This window comes from Suillus discolor, assembly GCF_016758755.1.
Source record: "Suillus discolor strain FC423 chromosome Unknown F5147scaffold_79, whole genome shotgun sequence".
In the NCBI taxonomy this organism is placed as follows: domain Eukaryota; kingdom Fungi; phylum Basidiomycota; class Agaricomycetes; order Boletales; family Suillaceae; genus Suillus; species Suillus discolor.
Window position 1 is genome coordinate 103,005 of NW_024541326.1, and position 15,508 is coordinate 118,512.

A 15,508-nucleotide genomic window follows, 5' to 3' on the forward strand; every position below is an offset into this window, starting at 1 on the left:
TCTTCCACTGCTGTCTTTTGAACTGTAAGATTGGGTCAGTTGAATGTAGAAGAGGGAGGGGTATTGAATATATACTTACTGCTGATGATATCCCGAATAGTGCCCAACAACTCTGCCTTCGTCCGGAACATATATAACGGTCGTGCGCAAGGCTTCAACACCAAACGAACGTGTGTGCAGACGGCGCCTTGAAGGCTGTTCAACAGCTTGTAACAATAAAGCCCCATTTGATCAACCTTCCCAGGCTTGATCTCGACAAGCCAGTGATCGATGAGCTGTGGAACACCACGGACATCTTTCATTGCCTGCAGCATCTTGACTTCATTCAAGGTGTCCACTTTACTGCCAAGAACCCAGTGATCTTTGATGATATATTCTTCGTCACCCCTCCGCGCCAAATAACAAACGGTACCACGACCAACAAGCCCTTGACTAGAAAATATGACTTCAAGGATGTCATACGTGTGATCGTTGACAAGGATTCGACCGATGGGAGCAGGAAGAGGAAGACGAAGAGGATCATCGGGGATATTTAGCTGACACACAGGATGAGAATCATCGGGGATGTCGACATCAAGCACGGGATTGCTTTGGGGGGTGCTCTCAGGTGCGCCACCAATCTGGGGGAGGGGGGTCATGCTCTCAGATACGTCTCCCATCTCGTGGGAGGGGGGGGATGCTCTCGACGACGCCCTCCATCGTGTCTGGTGTGGGTGACCTGTTTACGCTGGGGCAGAGAAAAGTCGATGCACATTCAAGCTGGGCAGGTCGCAGTGTTTTTGTAAGGATGACGATCGAGGGGTCATACCCCAGGCACTCAAGTTTACCAAAGACAAGGCATGAAAAGATGTGTAAGAAATCGTTTGGGTGAGTGTCGATGTTAATTGGAGGCATTACAACAGCACCTGAGTGGTTGTACATATGAACTCGAAGTTCGCGATACTCTTTGGTCACGGACATGAGTAAAATGAATTGTCTCCAAGGCTGTCGTCTGAAGAGAAGGAACACCTTGTTGTCCAGCGTATTTCCTATTGTGCCCGTAGCTGAGTATGGTCATGATGTCAGCTCGCAAACCGCCTTGATTGTGTCCCATCGAGCTTTAACATCATCCAATAATGCAAGGTCAGGCTTTCGTGAAACTTCTTCATCTTTCACAGGGCGTGTAGAGTTTCCTGCACTCCACAGGCGTGGGACTGGGTTGGTCTCCTGTACAATCCTTGGCACCTTCTGGGTGAGCGCAAAACGTAAAACATTGAAGAACATCGCAAAAACTCCCTCAAACGGTGGTGAGGGTGTATCCGAGTCCGAGTCGCCATCTTCTGGCTGTGACCCAGAGGGGGGTACTTCCTCCAAAGATGAACCGCCATCACCTCTGCTTCCAGACTCCACATCTGCCATGGCGCTCTCCTCCTGCCAATCTCCAAGACTCCCATCACTAGGGAGCAGCCACTGCTCGACATTATTGTGGTGCGATTTCGGAAGCGGCCAGTTCCACCGGCATTCATCTTTGTCATACAGATGAGCCAGGTCATTTTCGCGTGTGGTGGCAAACTTTCTGTGAAGTCTGTCGTCCCGATAGTGAAATTTATGTAATGGGACCTGTAGCTCTGTGACATCTGGGAGTTGGAAGGTAACTGAACTAAAAATCTGCGACAACACATAACTAATTTCTGCATCATCTTTTGGTGACAGTTCATGCAAGATTAAGCGATTGAGTTCAAGAGCGGTGAGTTTGTCCAGTGTAGGCACATCATTCATCATGGGCGCCGACATCAGCGATGAGAGCTTCATCCCATAATCTACAGTTTTTCCGTGTTGCCAAGCTGGTGACATGACTGCGCGCAAGGGAGGACAAAGGGCTCATTTCAACACAGGTACTACTGTCTCTATGTGGGTACTGATAATTTTATTGCATGAAAGTGTTGCTTATCAGGTATGAATTAAGCTGACAGCGCAAAAAAGCTATTTTTGTCCCAAAAATAGTTTAGCCAAAACTCAGATGCATGCTCCATGCTGTTATAGGCAGTAAAACGTGTGTCCGCAGTTGCACCGAAGCGGGGGACAAGATGGACAGGTGATCTCAGCTGAGAAACTGGAATGATGTCCCCCATCCAACTGCCATTAGAGCGCTTCGATCTTCTCAGCACATGTAGCTGAGTAGTCGGATCGCATTCATTAGAGATATCAAATCGTTGCAAATAGGCGATGAACTGATCTTCCCAAGACCATGGCGTACCACTTTTGCCAATAGGCCATATGAGAAGTCTGAGTTGTGCTACCAAGTGACCTGCAGCGCTCATTTTTTAGTATATCCACTAACAATGAGACAGAAAGCGCACCTGAAAGACCACAAGTAGGCCATGACTGCCCTGCATTGGTCTGGATAATGACAGTGTCATAACAGCCCGAAGTCCAGGGCCCACTAGGTGGTGCACAGTTTAACGTTTGAGCTGGGCGAATTTCATGGGTGTCGTGAAATTCTGTTTCTTGTAAACATATTTTGAACCAGACTTGAAGCTTATCAAATGGGAGTTCAGCTTCAGGTCCAGCTCTTCGAGGACCACTGATTGCATGAAGACGATGTTCAGAAGTCTCCTTGCGGTGAAGGAAATCAGCGAGAGCTGGGCGAAGGTCTGGCAGGTTGAACATGACGGCAACTTCATCGACACTGATATTCCTAATAGAAGGATCATATGTGAGATGGAGTGCAGTGCGCCCAACAACGAAAGAGCATAGTGGGATGGGTATCGATCCTGCCTTTTTGTGCTGTAGCATTTTGGCGATTGTGAAATAATCCGTGATAGGATGCGGCTGATCGGGTCGCTGAGCCCTGGATGGAATCTCCATGGCGACGATCTCCACATCCGCGTCCTCGTCAATGTCATCACCTTTGTGTTCCTCTCAGACAACTTTCAGATCCTCAACACTCAGCTTGCTGTCCAAAAGACCGATGGCAAGATCAAACCTATTACACTTGCCAGCGCGGTCGAGATAACGACATATTTGCAGATCATAATTATTGTTGTTGGTTGATCTTGCAGGGTTTTTGACTTCCGTGATGTGTGCATGTTCCGTGGCATCGGCAGACCATTGACTTATAATGCCAGAGCTATGGATGCTAGGAACGATGTTCTGCATTAGCTCGAGTTTGGGTATGTACCAGTTGTCGATGGTTGTATTGCCTTTTCCCCGGCGAACCCCAGCAGTGATGATTGCATGCTTATTCGCATGGAACTCATCCAATGCAGCCGAGATGCGGGCAAGATTATCGTCGTCAATGCATGGCGATTGCACGAGATAACGGAAATGCATGAGTGCGCATACAGAAGTCATGATACCAGGAGGCATTGCATCTGCGCTGAGTGCGATGATCGATCGCTGAATGTCACGATGACAGCGACCAGTAACTTGTTTCAGCTTCGATATGCCTCCATGAAAATGCCGGTAACCTGTAGTAGGCTGTAAAACCAAGAACTGAAAATCTAACTCAGACTCTCCCACAGCAATGATAATCCATTGGGCATCATGGTCGTAAAACTGCTTGTGAATGTGGTGTAGCGATTCAGGTGTGAAGAAATGGGAGGGTTCGGCTAGTGGCCAGTCACTCCAGAATGGTTTCTCAACGCCATTCAGGCGGAACTTCTGCGCTTCACGAAAGAACGCCTCGAGGTTATGCGGATCAGCGTGTGAGTGTACAATATCCAGCTGTGCAAGAGTTGTTGATTTTGTCCGGGGTTCATGGCGAAAGGCATCTCCGAACTGTTTGTACATGGCCATGGTCACTGGAGATGTCTTTCCGCCAACGCATGCCAGCATCATCGCTTCCGGAGTATTGGCGATGTAACTAGCAAGTGGAGTGAAGCAGTAATGGCTGCGTCCGATCGGATCTGACATCATGACGCCCAGTTGAGCAGCCGATTTCAAGGGTTCTAGTATGATATCCAAGCACTGATGAACGAGCCAATCCTGCAATATGCCCTTCATCCGTTTGTTCTTATGAACGAATTTTGGGACCGGTAGCAGGGCAGTGAGGAGGAAAGTGTTCGAAGATGATTTCAATCGCGTATTCATGTGAATATTGGTGAGGCTGATAAGTAGCGGATGGGCAACACGATCGCCTGTCAATGTGGTGATACATGTCTTGTCTGAGGATAGAATGACACCAAGGAGAGTTGCACCGTGAGGTAGCGCCGACTTCAAGAATACATGAGCTGATGACCTCGAGAGGGATATAATATGCACCTGCATGTCCCAAGCATGTTGCCCTGCCATCCACTCAGTATATACCCGAGACAGTTTCTGCGATGTGGAATACACTTTGCGAGGAGTGAGGTCTAGACGGTTGTGAAATAAAGGATGGTTGAAAATACTGGCGATGCACTCGAGCAGATCTCGCCAGTAGAGAATAACCGGCGTCTTGGTGGAATGGGATGTACATATTACTTGTGATTTCCAACGTGGGCCGCCTGGTAGCATTTCAGCTCGACCTCATAGCTCTTTAGCTGAGCGGAATGATAAATGCAAATCTTTTATCTAAGTGCTCCCTGAAATAAGCTGCCTTAATGTGTTTGAAATTAAGAAACTTAACATCTCCAGCGACAGGAACGAATCTATCTTGCCCATGCTCAGGCCCGAACGCAGAAGCCATGCTGCAACCTCCCATTCCTTCCAACTGCTGAATGGATAGTATAGGTTCATTTTGCGATGGATGCTATTTTCATCGGCGTCGAACAAACTCAGAAATGTATAGCCCTCCTCAAAGGCTAGCGGGGGTTCAGGAAAATAGTCAGTTACTTCAGCCTCACAGTCCTTGCTCCAATTTCCACCTCCGTCAAAGTACTCTCCTTCAACTTGTTCATGGTAAGACTCATGAGGTTCACCGATGTTACCTGCTGCCATAGGATCATCTGCCGAATCCTCACTAGGTGGAAGGGTGGAGTGAAGCTGGATTAAGTCTTGTAGCCACGTGTTGCATCCAGACCGTGGTTGGCTCATATGTCGAGCAATGGAAGTATGATCCCTGAATTCCTTCCCGCATGAAGGGCAATGAGTTGGCGGCATGCTCGTGGAGAATGATGATTGCGGAGAAAGAGGATACACACTGTAGTTTGGCAATTTCCGTGAGTCAGTCTTTCCGCATCATGTTATCCTCGCCGCTCAAGTTTGATCTTAGTACTCTGCAATCACTATCAGCAAGTGCTTCTTCTACCCACACTAGCCCTCACTCTCATGATCGACATCATAATGACAACCATGATAGCGGCATATGCAACCTATATGAAGTTCTTGAAGCTGTGAATGCAATGGTGAGTCATTCATGTCGTCCATCATTATCGTACAACTTACTTTTCAACATAGTCTGACCAGGAACCCACTGAATCCAAGGCGAGGATCATGATGAATCTCGTGAGAGCCAAGCGCGATGTTTACAGGGCTCAGAAGGTACTCGCAGAATGTGTAATGCAAGAAAATGAGGTGTTTGCAAGCCTGCTGAAATTCCGAGCGGAAGCCGCTGAGAAGAGACTAGACAACACAGACCTTGGCCTGGGATGTATGAGGGTTATCTGCAATACGCATGGTTGGTCTGTCCCTCCTAGTCATCTCGCTCATGCACAAGGTGGATCATGTTCATGTGGTGGGTGTGATGTGCTCTCTGTGCTCATATCGGTTTCTAACTCTTTACAGGAACGACATTGGATATCTTGCATGATCAGACCCCCATGATTCAGCTTGATTTATTTATTTTTTGTAGTGTTTAATAGTTGTTTTATGCTGTCCTTCGTTACTACCATGAATGTTACTATGTGTTGTATGCTCAAATGAACTCGAACTTAAGTTGAGAAATTGTATTGCTACTTTTGCGCCGGTACGAGTATACTAGTAATACTATAGCTATTGATACACTGTGCTTGGTACTAGTAGTGTGTGAGACTTGTGAGTTTTTGCAACTTGAAGGCCATAGTATCATACATTGAAATCCGAGTCTGTGGGTGGATTTGGACTGGAGTCGCTGTATCACTGTGTACTGTGAACCTGCGCAAACTGTGGGGCTCTGTGATTTACTGTCACAAGACCCGAAGTTTGTGACCTCTGTGAGAAAATTGGACTTTACTGATGTTCACCAATTCCACCTCTTCTGTCCAGCGCATCGCCCGTGCCCTGGCTTTGCACCATTCTATTCGCAGGTCTGCTTGTCTGTGAGTCTGACTAGGAAGCCATGAAATAAAGAGCCACCTACTTTCCGAGGCACTGTCCTTGTCTATCTCATTGGCAGCTGCTCCCCGCATATTCCAAATCCACGACAACTTTCTCGTTCCCTCTGTTTCTCCCCATAATAAGTCCGTCATCGAGCGGACGTCAGCTCGGTCTAGTGGTCGCAGTGATGAGTGTCACCCAGTCTGATTCACTCACGGTGAAAGGACCACAAGGGCTTTATGCGCATACTCGTAAGTCCTGGCAGCAGCCTCAATCCTCGCCTCAACAGCTTTCAATGTATTCCGTGCCCTTGTGTTTGCTCCTTGTCCATGGAGGTTGCAGTCCTTGTACTTGAGGATCGCAGTCTGAGCACGTAAGGTTGAATGCAGAGAGCGAAGTGCATCGTGAGCTTGTGCATACCGCAGCTTCCATTTGATGGCCTGGAGGTGGCTGTTGCAAGGTGTGGTCCTGCTGATCTGGGATGGCAGCCAGAGCTTGATTGCTTCTGGTGCAGCAGTCACACTGCCAGATACTGAACTCTTGCTCACACGTAGCGCAGCGAGCGATGGCATGTATAGTTCCTGCATCTTCATCCAGGTATCAATCCTCCGTTGGAGAGTGTTGCTTTGCTGAACCATCTTCCCTTCTGCGATGTCATAGGATACATTGAGAGTGTCGAGTACAGTATGATGTAGTGCTGAGAAAAACAAGTAGTCCATGTTAATATATCTACATGCGTGCATTAGATTGCCAACTGCTGGATGCAAATGACAATTTACCTTTCACCCTTTTGAAGATCCCCAACGGCATTGGGCAGTTTCATGTTATGGCGGGCACAGTCGACAGTACCTAAACCAGTGGTAGCGAGTCCGCGGTTAGATTTCGTATCGGCCATGTTTACAGCATTGTGACTTGAACACATTGATTTCTGCAAATCTAACCGTTAATATATGAAAAAGAATAATTCAAACCACGAACCTCCTGGATGCTGTCCACACCACTGTGCAAGAAATCTTTATATGCTTTATCCTCGACAAAATATCCCCAGCCGCGACTCAGGCTTGGGTCAACACTGTCACTTGAAACAGCCTTGCGTTTTAAGCGGAAGTTCACATCTATAGCGAGGAATAATCCATATAGCCACCTAACAGTACCTATATCAGTAGGAATTCCCCTCCGGACTGGAGCTCGCTTTAAACTTACTGTTGAAGAGCATCTTTCCAACCAGCTGGGAGATTCTTCCCTGGGTGTGGGCATGCTGGGTACAATACAGTACATTCACCCTCAACTGTCCCATCTACACCGCTGGGATCGTGACCTCACCCTGAGCGCTTAAGCATCTTCAAGTGGCACCACTCGCATATCATCCATGTAAACGAATCATACCGATCCTGGAGGAAGCTGGATTAACTTTGAAGGCACCTAAAATTTAAGTTTACCTTGATGGGAAGTAAGCCAGTGTTATCGAACATCCGGCTGAGCGCATTATAAAACTCGAAGGCAGATACTTTTGACTCAAATGAGAGTAGGTGATAGTGTTCAAGAACGCGGAATGTTGCAGCAGTTTTTGGATCTGACGTTGTCAAAGGAAACCACGATATTTGAAGTAGCTGTTGTATATGGCTTTGGGCTGTTGCACAATTGCAGAAGTCGAGAGATACTTCGTGTATGCTGTGGGTGTCGACAACAATAAAATCATCATTGAATGCGCGACAAGGGTTAGGACATTTCAGGCCAGTGGTGTGGCCAAGCTGGATGCGAAGGCCCAGGGTTTTCAGAGAGATTCGCTCGAAGTATTGACTGTTCCATTTCTGTATTAATATTAGATATTAGCCTTACATCCTCATCTCCCAATCAGACATGAAAGCATACCTCCAATCGGTGAAGCGGGTGGCGCACATGAGCCAACAGGATGCAAGGTGAACAATAGATCTCTGACCCTAAGCAGTCCCAACACCTATACTCTGGGCTGTGACAATTACACTCCGAGCAAGATTGAGCACCAAGTCTATTACATCTTCCTTCAAGACAGATCATTTCCTGCCAAAATAATTCTCGGTGCTTCAACCACATCAACAAAGGATGATCCTGAATAACAGTGAGCGACATGTCAAAGGACTCAGAACATTATAGTGTACATACGCCTGCTGCTCGTTTTCTCCTTTGCTGCCCTAAAAAGTCTAATGATACATCGAGCGGGAGGTCATCTAATGGCTCAGGAATTGACAATGGTGCCGCATCATGCAGAGTCAGTGTCGCGTGAGTTCGATTATTGATAGTTGCTTGAGCATTCTTGGGAGGTTTGAGGCGCTTCAGCATATAGGTGATGGACCCATCTTGATGAGCTTGGTATTCAGTATGCTGGCGAGAAGGGACTGGGACTGAGTGGTAAACATTGAGCTTGGGTTTCTTTTTCCGTTTCTTCGGTACTCTGGACATTACTTCACAGTATATTGTCTGGATTGAAGATGTCCCTGCCTCAGAAGAGCCGACGGCATAAGTAGGATCTGTAGACATTCTTTGTTGATTCCTGTGCTGATTGTCATGGTGTTGAACAAAGAGTATTCATCCATACTGATCTCACATTTACGGTTTGAGTCGCTACCAGAAAAAACTTCAAGCATTCATTTAGCACAAAATGAACACGACGGACATGAATAAGTAGTTGAAGACTAACAAATGAGATTGATGCATGGAGATATGATGGGCAGAGCTGTGTGAACCAAACACGATGCCACAGACAGACATGATTAGGGCCAGAATGAATTTTTCACCAGCAATGATGTCCAAACAGCAATGACGCCTTAAAGCTGGCACTGAGATGTCAACCAATGCTATCAAACAAAGTATGGTATCGAACCTACTAGTGTGTCACCTGCTTGCTGCAAGCCTACGTTGGATGGCACAATGAACTTTCTGTTCTCCCAGGACAGGTGACCGAACAGTAAAGTACGTAGCAACACGATTGCCTGGTGTCCGGAGTTCCAATTTCACGCCATCCCTATGGCAAGTGTTACATAGGAAAGAGATTAATGAAAATGTGAAAACTCACCAGATGTATGATGGAAAAACTCTGATGTAGCGGCCCTGAGTAACACAATAAAAAGGGGGTTCTAGATCGCACTGTGAAGGCATATTATAGAATATTCCTTGATAAGAGTATAAAAAGCACTCTTCTGCCATAGCGTTCACGGCCTCCTCAGACTCTAAACTGCCCTCATGCACAGTCACAAACTCCTCTGGTTTGGCCATGTAGGGCATCATGGTAATATTGAGCCAAAGGGGATCAGTGGATCTCGCATTGAGAGGTATCCTGGGAGTGGGTAAACTGAAAGACACTATGTTTTTTTGGATTAGTCCTCAGAAATGCCCCCATTAATAGTGAAAGACTCACCATGCATCACGAACATCAACACGGTGGTAGTAATTCTGGTGCTTTCAATGTCGTATTTAACAGTCACTTGGTCGATGCAAAGTTCTAGAGAAAATCGCCGGTGGTAGTTACAGTAGTTTTCGGGTCAGTCTTATGAACTGCTACCAATGATATAGTGGTGCACTCACCCCGGACATTAATGTTGATATCAAAATTTGCTTAGACCTAAACGGTGTTGTTGGAAATCGATTTCTGGCGCTTGGAATCACCAGTATGACATTTTCAGACAGTATGAGTCACTGTATATAACACTGATGCATCACTGATGCATCTCTATGATTAATACAAAATATTGATATCAGGAGCAGTATGGTATAGTAGCTCACTGCGTGAAGTATATCCTGTAGGCATGAACAGAATGCAAGTGGCGGCCAGGATTCCTAGTACAAGGCGAAGTTACTATGTCTTTTGGTACACATCAGTAACTAGAACAGAGAGAGAAGTGCGCACTTTGCATTTGAATATCTCTTGCAGTAAGAACTGTTGGACTCAGCCCATACATGATGACTGTACGAGCAGAAGACTAAAAGGATTAGTAATACATACATAGATGAATAATGTAGGGAACACTGACTTACCCGGGAATAGCCGGAGAGGTGTCGATTAGTAAGCACAGCACGGAGAACAGACAAGTCCGTTTCGGATTGGACACATAGAATAACAGTTTAACAGTATATATTTTGTACGTAGTTACAAATGATTTATTCTAGATACCTCTACAAGAACAAGCAGTGTCGAGTTGCCAGTCTTTTGGTGTGTGATGAAATTAAGGCTGAAGCGCTGACTGAGTACAGCTTTGCATTAAGTTACCACATTTGGCAAGCAAGAACTGACGCAAATCAGCCAAAATGGTCTCATTATACGTCAATCATATAGTACTACTTAGATCAGCTCAGAGTATGTCTACAGTGGTTCTACCTTGCACAATGATCTTGATAATAGCCAGATTAGTTATTGAACTGGTCATCTTTAGGCTCAAGTGCGACACATAATCATGTTCACTGGCAAGTTGGAACTCAACTTGAACGTTGCAAACACTGTGAGTCAATAACTACTATCACGCACGCTATGGCACATTGCATTGGACTGGTATCAATGCCCAGGTGATTCTCTCCTTCAAGTTGCTCTCGATGTGTTCTGAATGAGAGTATAGTACATGTTTGTTTCTCAACACTCAAACATTCAATTACCTTTCGGATTTCAATTCCGATGTTCAACCTTCCGTATCAATGCCTAGGAAGTTGGAACTCAACGTTGCATACACTCCAGGTCAATCACTACTATCACACACGCTATTGCACATTGCATTGGACTGGTTCCTGTATCCAATAACTTCTAATGTCGTCCAGGTGGGTCTCTCCTTGCTCTTGATGTGATGTTCTGAATATGAGAGTATAGTATATGTTTGTTGCTCAACATTCGAACGTTCAATTACCTTTCGTATTTCAATTTCCGATGTTCAACCTTCCATATCAATGCCTAGGTGGTTCTCTGCTTGCTCTCAATGTGCTGTCCTGAATTTATCTGAATATGAGAGTATAGTATATGTTCGTTGCTAAAGATTCGAACGTTCAACATCCAATGTCCAGGTGATTTAGTGCTTGCTCTCAATTGTGTGGTGTCCTGAACTTATACATTCAATGTTCAATATCCAGGTGATTCCCTGCTTGCTTTCGATTGTGCTATGTCCTGAAATCATACATTCAACGTCCACTGTCCAGGTGATTTCACACTTGCTCTCAATTGTGCGATATTCTGAACTTATACGTTCAACATTCAATGTCCAGGTAATTCCCGCTTGCTTTCAATGTGATGTTGTGAACTTATCTGATTATGAGAGTATAGTATGCCATGCTGTTCATTTAAACCATCATCAGTCACGGAATGAAAAAGGTGCCTTGTGATCAGATCATGTAGTAAGTTCGTTAGATTAGCTTCCTTTTTTTGAATGGGTGATGTTGATCTGTTGTTTGGCAATGAGTGATATAAAGACGGATATAGATGTTGTGAAGGGACACACTCGTCTATCATTGTGCAAAGTGAAAAAAAGTATGACAGCTCCACTATTAGTATGGTGTATGACTGAAATTCTATGGCAGATGCCGCCAGCTAAGTGGACTACTATGGAACAGTACCTATGGCTCCAAGAACAATTCCCGGAGTATACTGCAATCCACGACGGGGACAAGGAATACACGCTCTTCTGGCCAAAAATCTATCTTTATTGTTTAGCAGATGGCCCGAGCGAGCTATCCTCTTCCCCGGTATCGCCAATGAAACAATGTTAGAAAAGGAGCAACAAACCGCAGAAACTGATGCCAAGGATTCACGTAAAGCTGTAAGTCGTCAAATGTGTTGACAATTTATGACCACTAAGGCAAAACTGGTAGCAATTACAAACTTGGTTTTGTTGGCGGACGAATGCATCCAAGAAAAACCGGGGCTTGAAGAAGGACACATCCGTCTTTGAAGTGGCACTGGTACCGAAGTCGCACGCGAAATCCACTGAAGAGATATACATGGACATGGTCTATAGTGAACAGATCAAGCCTCTCGTCAAGGCCGAAAAAGAGGCAGGTAACATAAGTACAGCTGGCCAGCGCATGGCATTGGGCCGAAGGTTTTGCAAGGAGCTCCTGGAAGACGAGTTAGACGAGGTTAAGGAGGAAGTGAGAGAGAGGTATAATAGACAGAAAAAGGTAAAGAGGGTTGTGTTAGATGATGAAGATGACAACAATGAAACTGACGCTGATGCTATCGCAAAGTAAGTACTGGCTTATGTTTGTGATTTTGATATACTCACACGACCTATAGAGCTATCGATGATTTACCAATCATATGCCAGTGCTTTGCATGTCTCATCAAGAAAATACTCGATTCATAGTCTCCTTCATGTGCGCTGGACCAGAGCCGAGGCATGATTGGGACATCGTTTCATTATCGTAAGCGCACCAAACTAGAAATATGACTAATGAACTCACACTACTAAGGTGCCATCCACCAGAAACCCCCGCTGGGAGTAATTTTTCTCAATTGTGCCCTGACAAGGACAACACATTCCTTGCAGCATACCAGCAATACGCTGAGTTGATATTCTGTAAGCCGATCTTTACTGTCCAAATCACTGTAGACTCACCCCGATACTCATCCATCAGCTGCGAATGAGCGCGATCTGCTACTGACACGTGTTGGAGATGGTGATGAGATTGAAGAGCTTGAAGGATGCGACAATGGTGAAGAGGATATGAATGGAGGATGTGATGGTTCGATGGATTGGAATATTCCAGGTCTTTATATTGTTTCGTGCCTGCCTGATGCAAGCTAATGCATCATTGATAGGCTTCGCTACTTCCTCTGATGCATCAATGTCAGGCTTTGGTAATACTGAAGCCAGCATCAGTGATGCATCATCGATCAATGAACTTGATCAATCTGTGTTTAACTCCGAGGTAAGGCCGTTTCATCATCCTGCCTATGTCATCTAATGGTTTTCCGACACAGGCCCAATCTAATGCATCATTCGAACAGGCTGAGCCTGATGCATTGTCAGGCTTTGGTAATACCAAAGCCGGCATCAGTGATGCATCACTCAATTAACTTGATCAATCCACATCTAACTCTGAGGTAAGGCCGTTTCATCATCCTGCCTATGTCATCTAACGGTTTTCCGACACAGGCCCAATCTAATGTACCATTCGGACAAGCCCAGCCTGATGCATCACTCGCGCAGGCTCAACTTCACACATCATTCAATTGGCACAACATTAGTACACTGCCTCCCAATCCAACTAGTGTGCCTGAGCCCCTTCAGTGACAAATTCCGTATTATACGGGCCACCCGACCTCCATAATATCCCGTATGAGACGGGCCAGCTGATCATGGGCCCATGTTGTGTATATTCTCGATGATGACGGATGGGCCGGGACACATATTATTTCCGATGGAGACAGGTGGGCCCATGTATGCCAATGATATATATATCCTTAATGTTGACGGATGGGCCGGGGGAATATGATCATTCATGGAGATGGGTGGGCCCATCTGGGTAATATGTAGAGTAGGATATTATAGACAGCTGGGCTGAAGAGAGATGTAAGGCAAATATTGTTATATAGACGGGCGGGCCGACATGGGTGTATTACATATATGGGTGGGCCGAGGTAGGGGAATATTACATAGACGGGTGGGCTGACATAGGGTGTATTACATATACAGGTGGGCCGACGTGGAATGTATTACATATACGGGTGGGCCGACGAAAGGGATATCAAATAGACCGGTGGGCCAAGGGTGTGATAAAATATTTATTACATAGACAGGTGGGCCGAGGTGGGGTATAATTATATAGACGGTGTAGAAACAACAATACAGAGAGGAACAAATAATGCTCCTAGCTGTATCTATAATAGTTGTAGGTCGAGTGTTGCCTAGTCTGCGATACTTGAGGTGGCAAGTGCATTCGACCCTAAAGGGGAAGCGAGTGCAGCGAAGATCTAGAGGTACGCGCTGAAGCGAAGCACGAGAAAGAGCAGGTGTGCGCAAGGCGTGGGAACACGGGCGCGTATTAGCGCGAAGCGCGGGAAAGCGCGTGCACATATGCGGATAATGATAAAGAGTAAGCTTAAGTGATGATATGATACAAGATAAGAGGTGTGAGAGCGCGAGATGCAAAAGAATAGGTTTCTACTATGTTCTGCTAAGTAGTAAGTAACTAGTAATAGGTAAATGGGAGGTAAAGTAAGGTAAGTAATAGTATGTACTGCTGGCGCTTATATAGCGCGCCTAAGCGCGGTCATGCGGAGCCGAAGCGCTACCGAGTAGGTATGTAAATATATGAGTGAGAATGCATGATAAAAATAAAGATGGAATAATATGTAATGAGAGAAATAGAAATATACGCACTAGAGAACATGGTGGACAGTGGATGGATGCATCTGGATGGCTGGCGCTATAGGGCGCTCAAGCGCGGGAAAGCGCGCGCGCATATACATCGTGAAGCGCGGGAAGTCACGCGCGCATGGCGCGCATTGCGCGGGAAAGCTGCGCCTCATATAGGAATCGCTGTGGACAGTACACAGAGTGGTGCTGCGAGTTGGTGCTGTATACTCCCTAGTGGAAACTGCCATATCACGCCATGAGAGGCATGATTCTCTACAACAGGTGGGCCGATGTAGGATGTATTATATAGACGGGTGGGCCAACATAGGATGTATTACATAGACGGGTCAGCCGACGTGGGGGATAATACATAGACGGGCGGCATGAGCTCCGAGTCCCGAGTCCCAAAACCCACACCCAGCAGTTGCCGAGCTCCGGGTCGCCAAACCCCGACCTCCGAAATTCGGGACTCGGGACCCAGGGTTCGGCACTCAGGACTCGGAGCTCGTGACCTGGGACTTGACACTGTTCTGAATACCGAGTCCCTGACACCTGATTCCATAATCACGAAACATAAACCATGAAACTTAAAATACTGACAAATGCTATCTCCAATGCTCCGAGTACCCTGACACCCAACACAGTTGCCGAGCTCCGGGTCGCCGAACCCCGACCTCCGAAATTCGGGACTCGGGACTCGGGGTTTGGCACTCGGGACTCGGAGCTCGTGACCTGGGACTTGACACTGTTCTGAATACCGAGTTTCTGATCCCAGATTCCATATTCACCCAACATAAACCATGAAACGCAAAATACTGACACATTCTATCTCCAATGGTCTGGATACCCTGACACCCAACACAGTTGCCGAGCTCCGGGTCTCCAAACCCCGACCTCCGAAATTCAGGACTCGGGACCTGGGCGTCCGGAACTCGGTATTCAGAACAGTGTCGAGTCTGGAGTCCACAATGTCGGGGTTCAGGGTTTTGTTAAATGTGTAT

The 15,508-nt window shown here is 46.2% G+C and overlaps 5 protein-coding genes across 5 annotated transcripts; 1 reads left to right on the forward strand and 4 right to left on the reverse strand.

The window, feature by feature from the left end:
* Positions 1–35: 35 nt before the first annotated feature.
* F5147DRAFT_584999 (uncharacterized protein) lies at positions 36–960 on the reverse strand (the record flags this gene model as incomplete). Its single annotated transcript, XM_041431824.1, has 2 exons — positions 36–536; positions 793–960. The coding sequence occupies 2 exons, from the start codon at positions 958–960 to the stop codon at positions 36–38; spliced, it is 669 nt and encodes a 222-aa protein (XP_041287531.1).
* A 93-nt stretch (positions 961–1,053) lies between these two features.
* Positions 1,054–1,833, reverse strand: F5147DRAFT_657172 (uncharacterized protein; the record flags this gene model as incomplete). Its single annotated transcript, XM_041434229.1, has 1 exon — positions 1,054–1,833. One exon carries the CDS (start codon positions 1,831–1,833, stop codon positions 1,054–1,056), a length of 780 nt encoding a protein of 259 aa, XP_041287532.1.
* A 107-nt stretch (positions 1,834–1,940) lies between these two features.
* Positions 1,941–5,061, reverse strand: F5147DRAFT_819930 (uncharacterized protein; the record flags this gene model as incomplete). Its single annotated transcript, XM_041443659.1, has 5 exons — positions 1,941–2,287; positions 2,340–2,900; positions 2,949–4,194; positions 4,243–4,466; positions 4,584–5,061. 5 exons carry the CDS (start codon positions 5,059–5,061, stop codon positions 1,941–1,943), a joined length of 2,856 nt encoding a protein of 951 aa, XP_041287533.1.
* A 1,004-nt stretch (positions 5,062–6,065) lies between these two features.
* Positions 6,066–9,456, reverse strand: F5147DRAFT_657174 (uncharacterized protein; the record flags this gene model as incomplete). Its single annotated transcript, XM_041434230.1, has 11 exons — positions 6,066–6,207; positions 6,412–6,924; positions 6,975–7,123; positions 7,174–7,310; positions 7,399–7,453; positions 7,635–8,006; positions 8,068–8,283; positions 8,338–8,730; positions 8,780–8,796; positions 9,090–9,196; positions 9,248–9,456. The coding sequence occupies 11 exons, from the start codon at positions 9,454–9,456 to the stop codon at positions 6,066–6,068; spliced, it is 2,310 nt and encodes a 769-aa protein (XP_041287534.1).
* Positions 9,457–11,765: 2,309 nt separating this feature from the next.
* F5147DRAFT_657176 (uncharacterized protein) lies at positions 11,766–13,225 on the forward strand (the record flags this gene model as incomplete). The annotated part of the gene is made up of 6 exons (XM_041434231.1): positions 11,766–11,966; positions 12,019–12,392; positions 12,619–12,725; positions 12,784–12,915; positions 12,968–13,077; positions 13,130–13,225. 6 exons carry the CDS (start codon positions 11,766–11,768, stop codon positions 13,223–13,225), a joined length of 1,020 nt encoding a protein of 339 aa, XP_041287535.1.
* Positions 13,226–15,508: the final 2,283 nt, after the last annotated feature.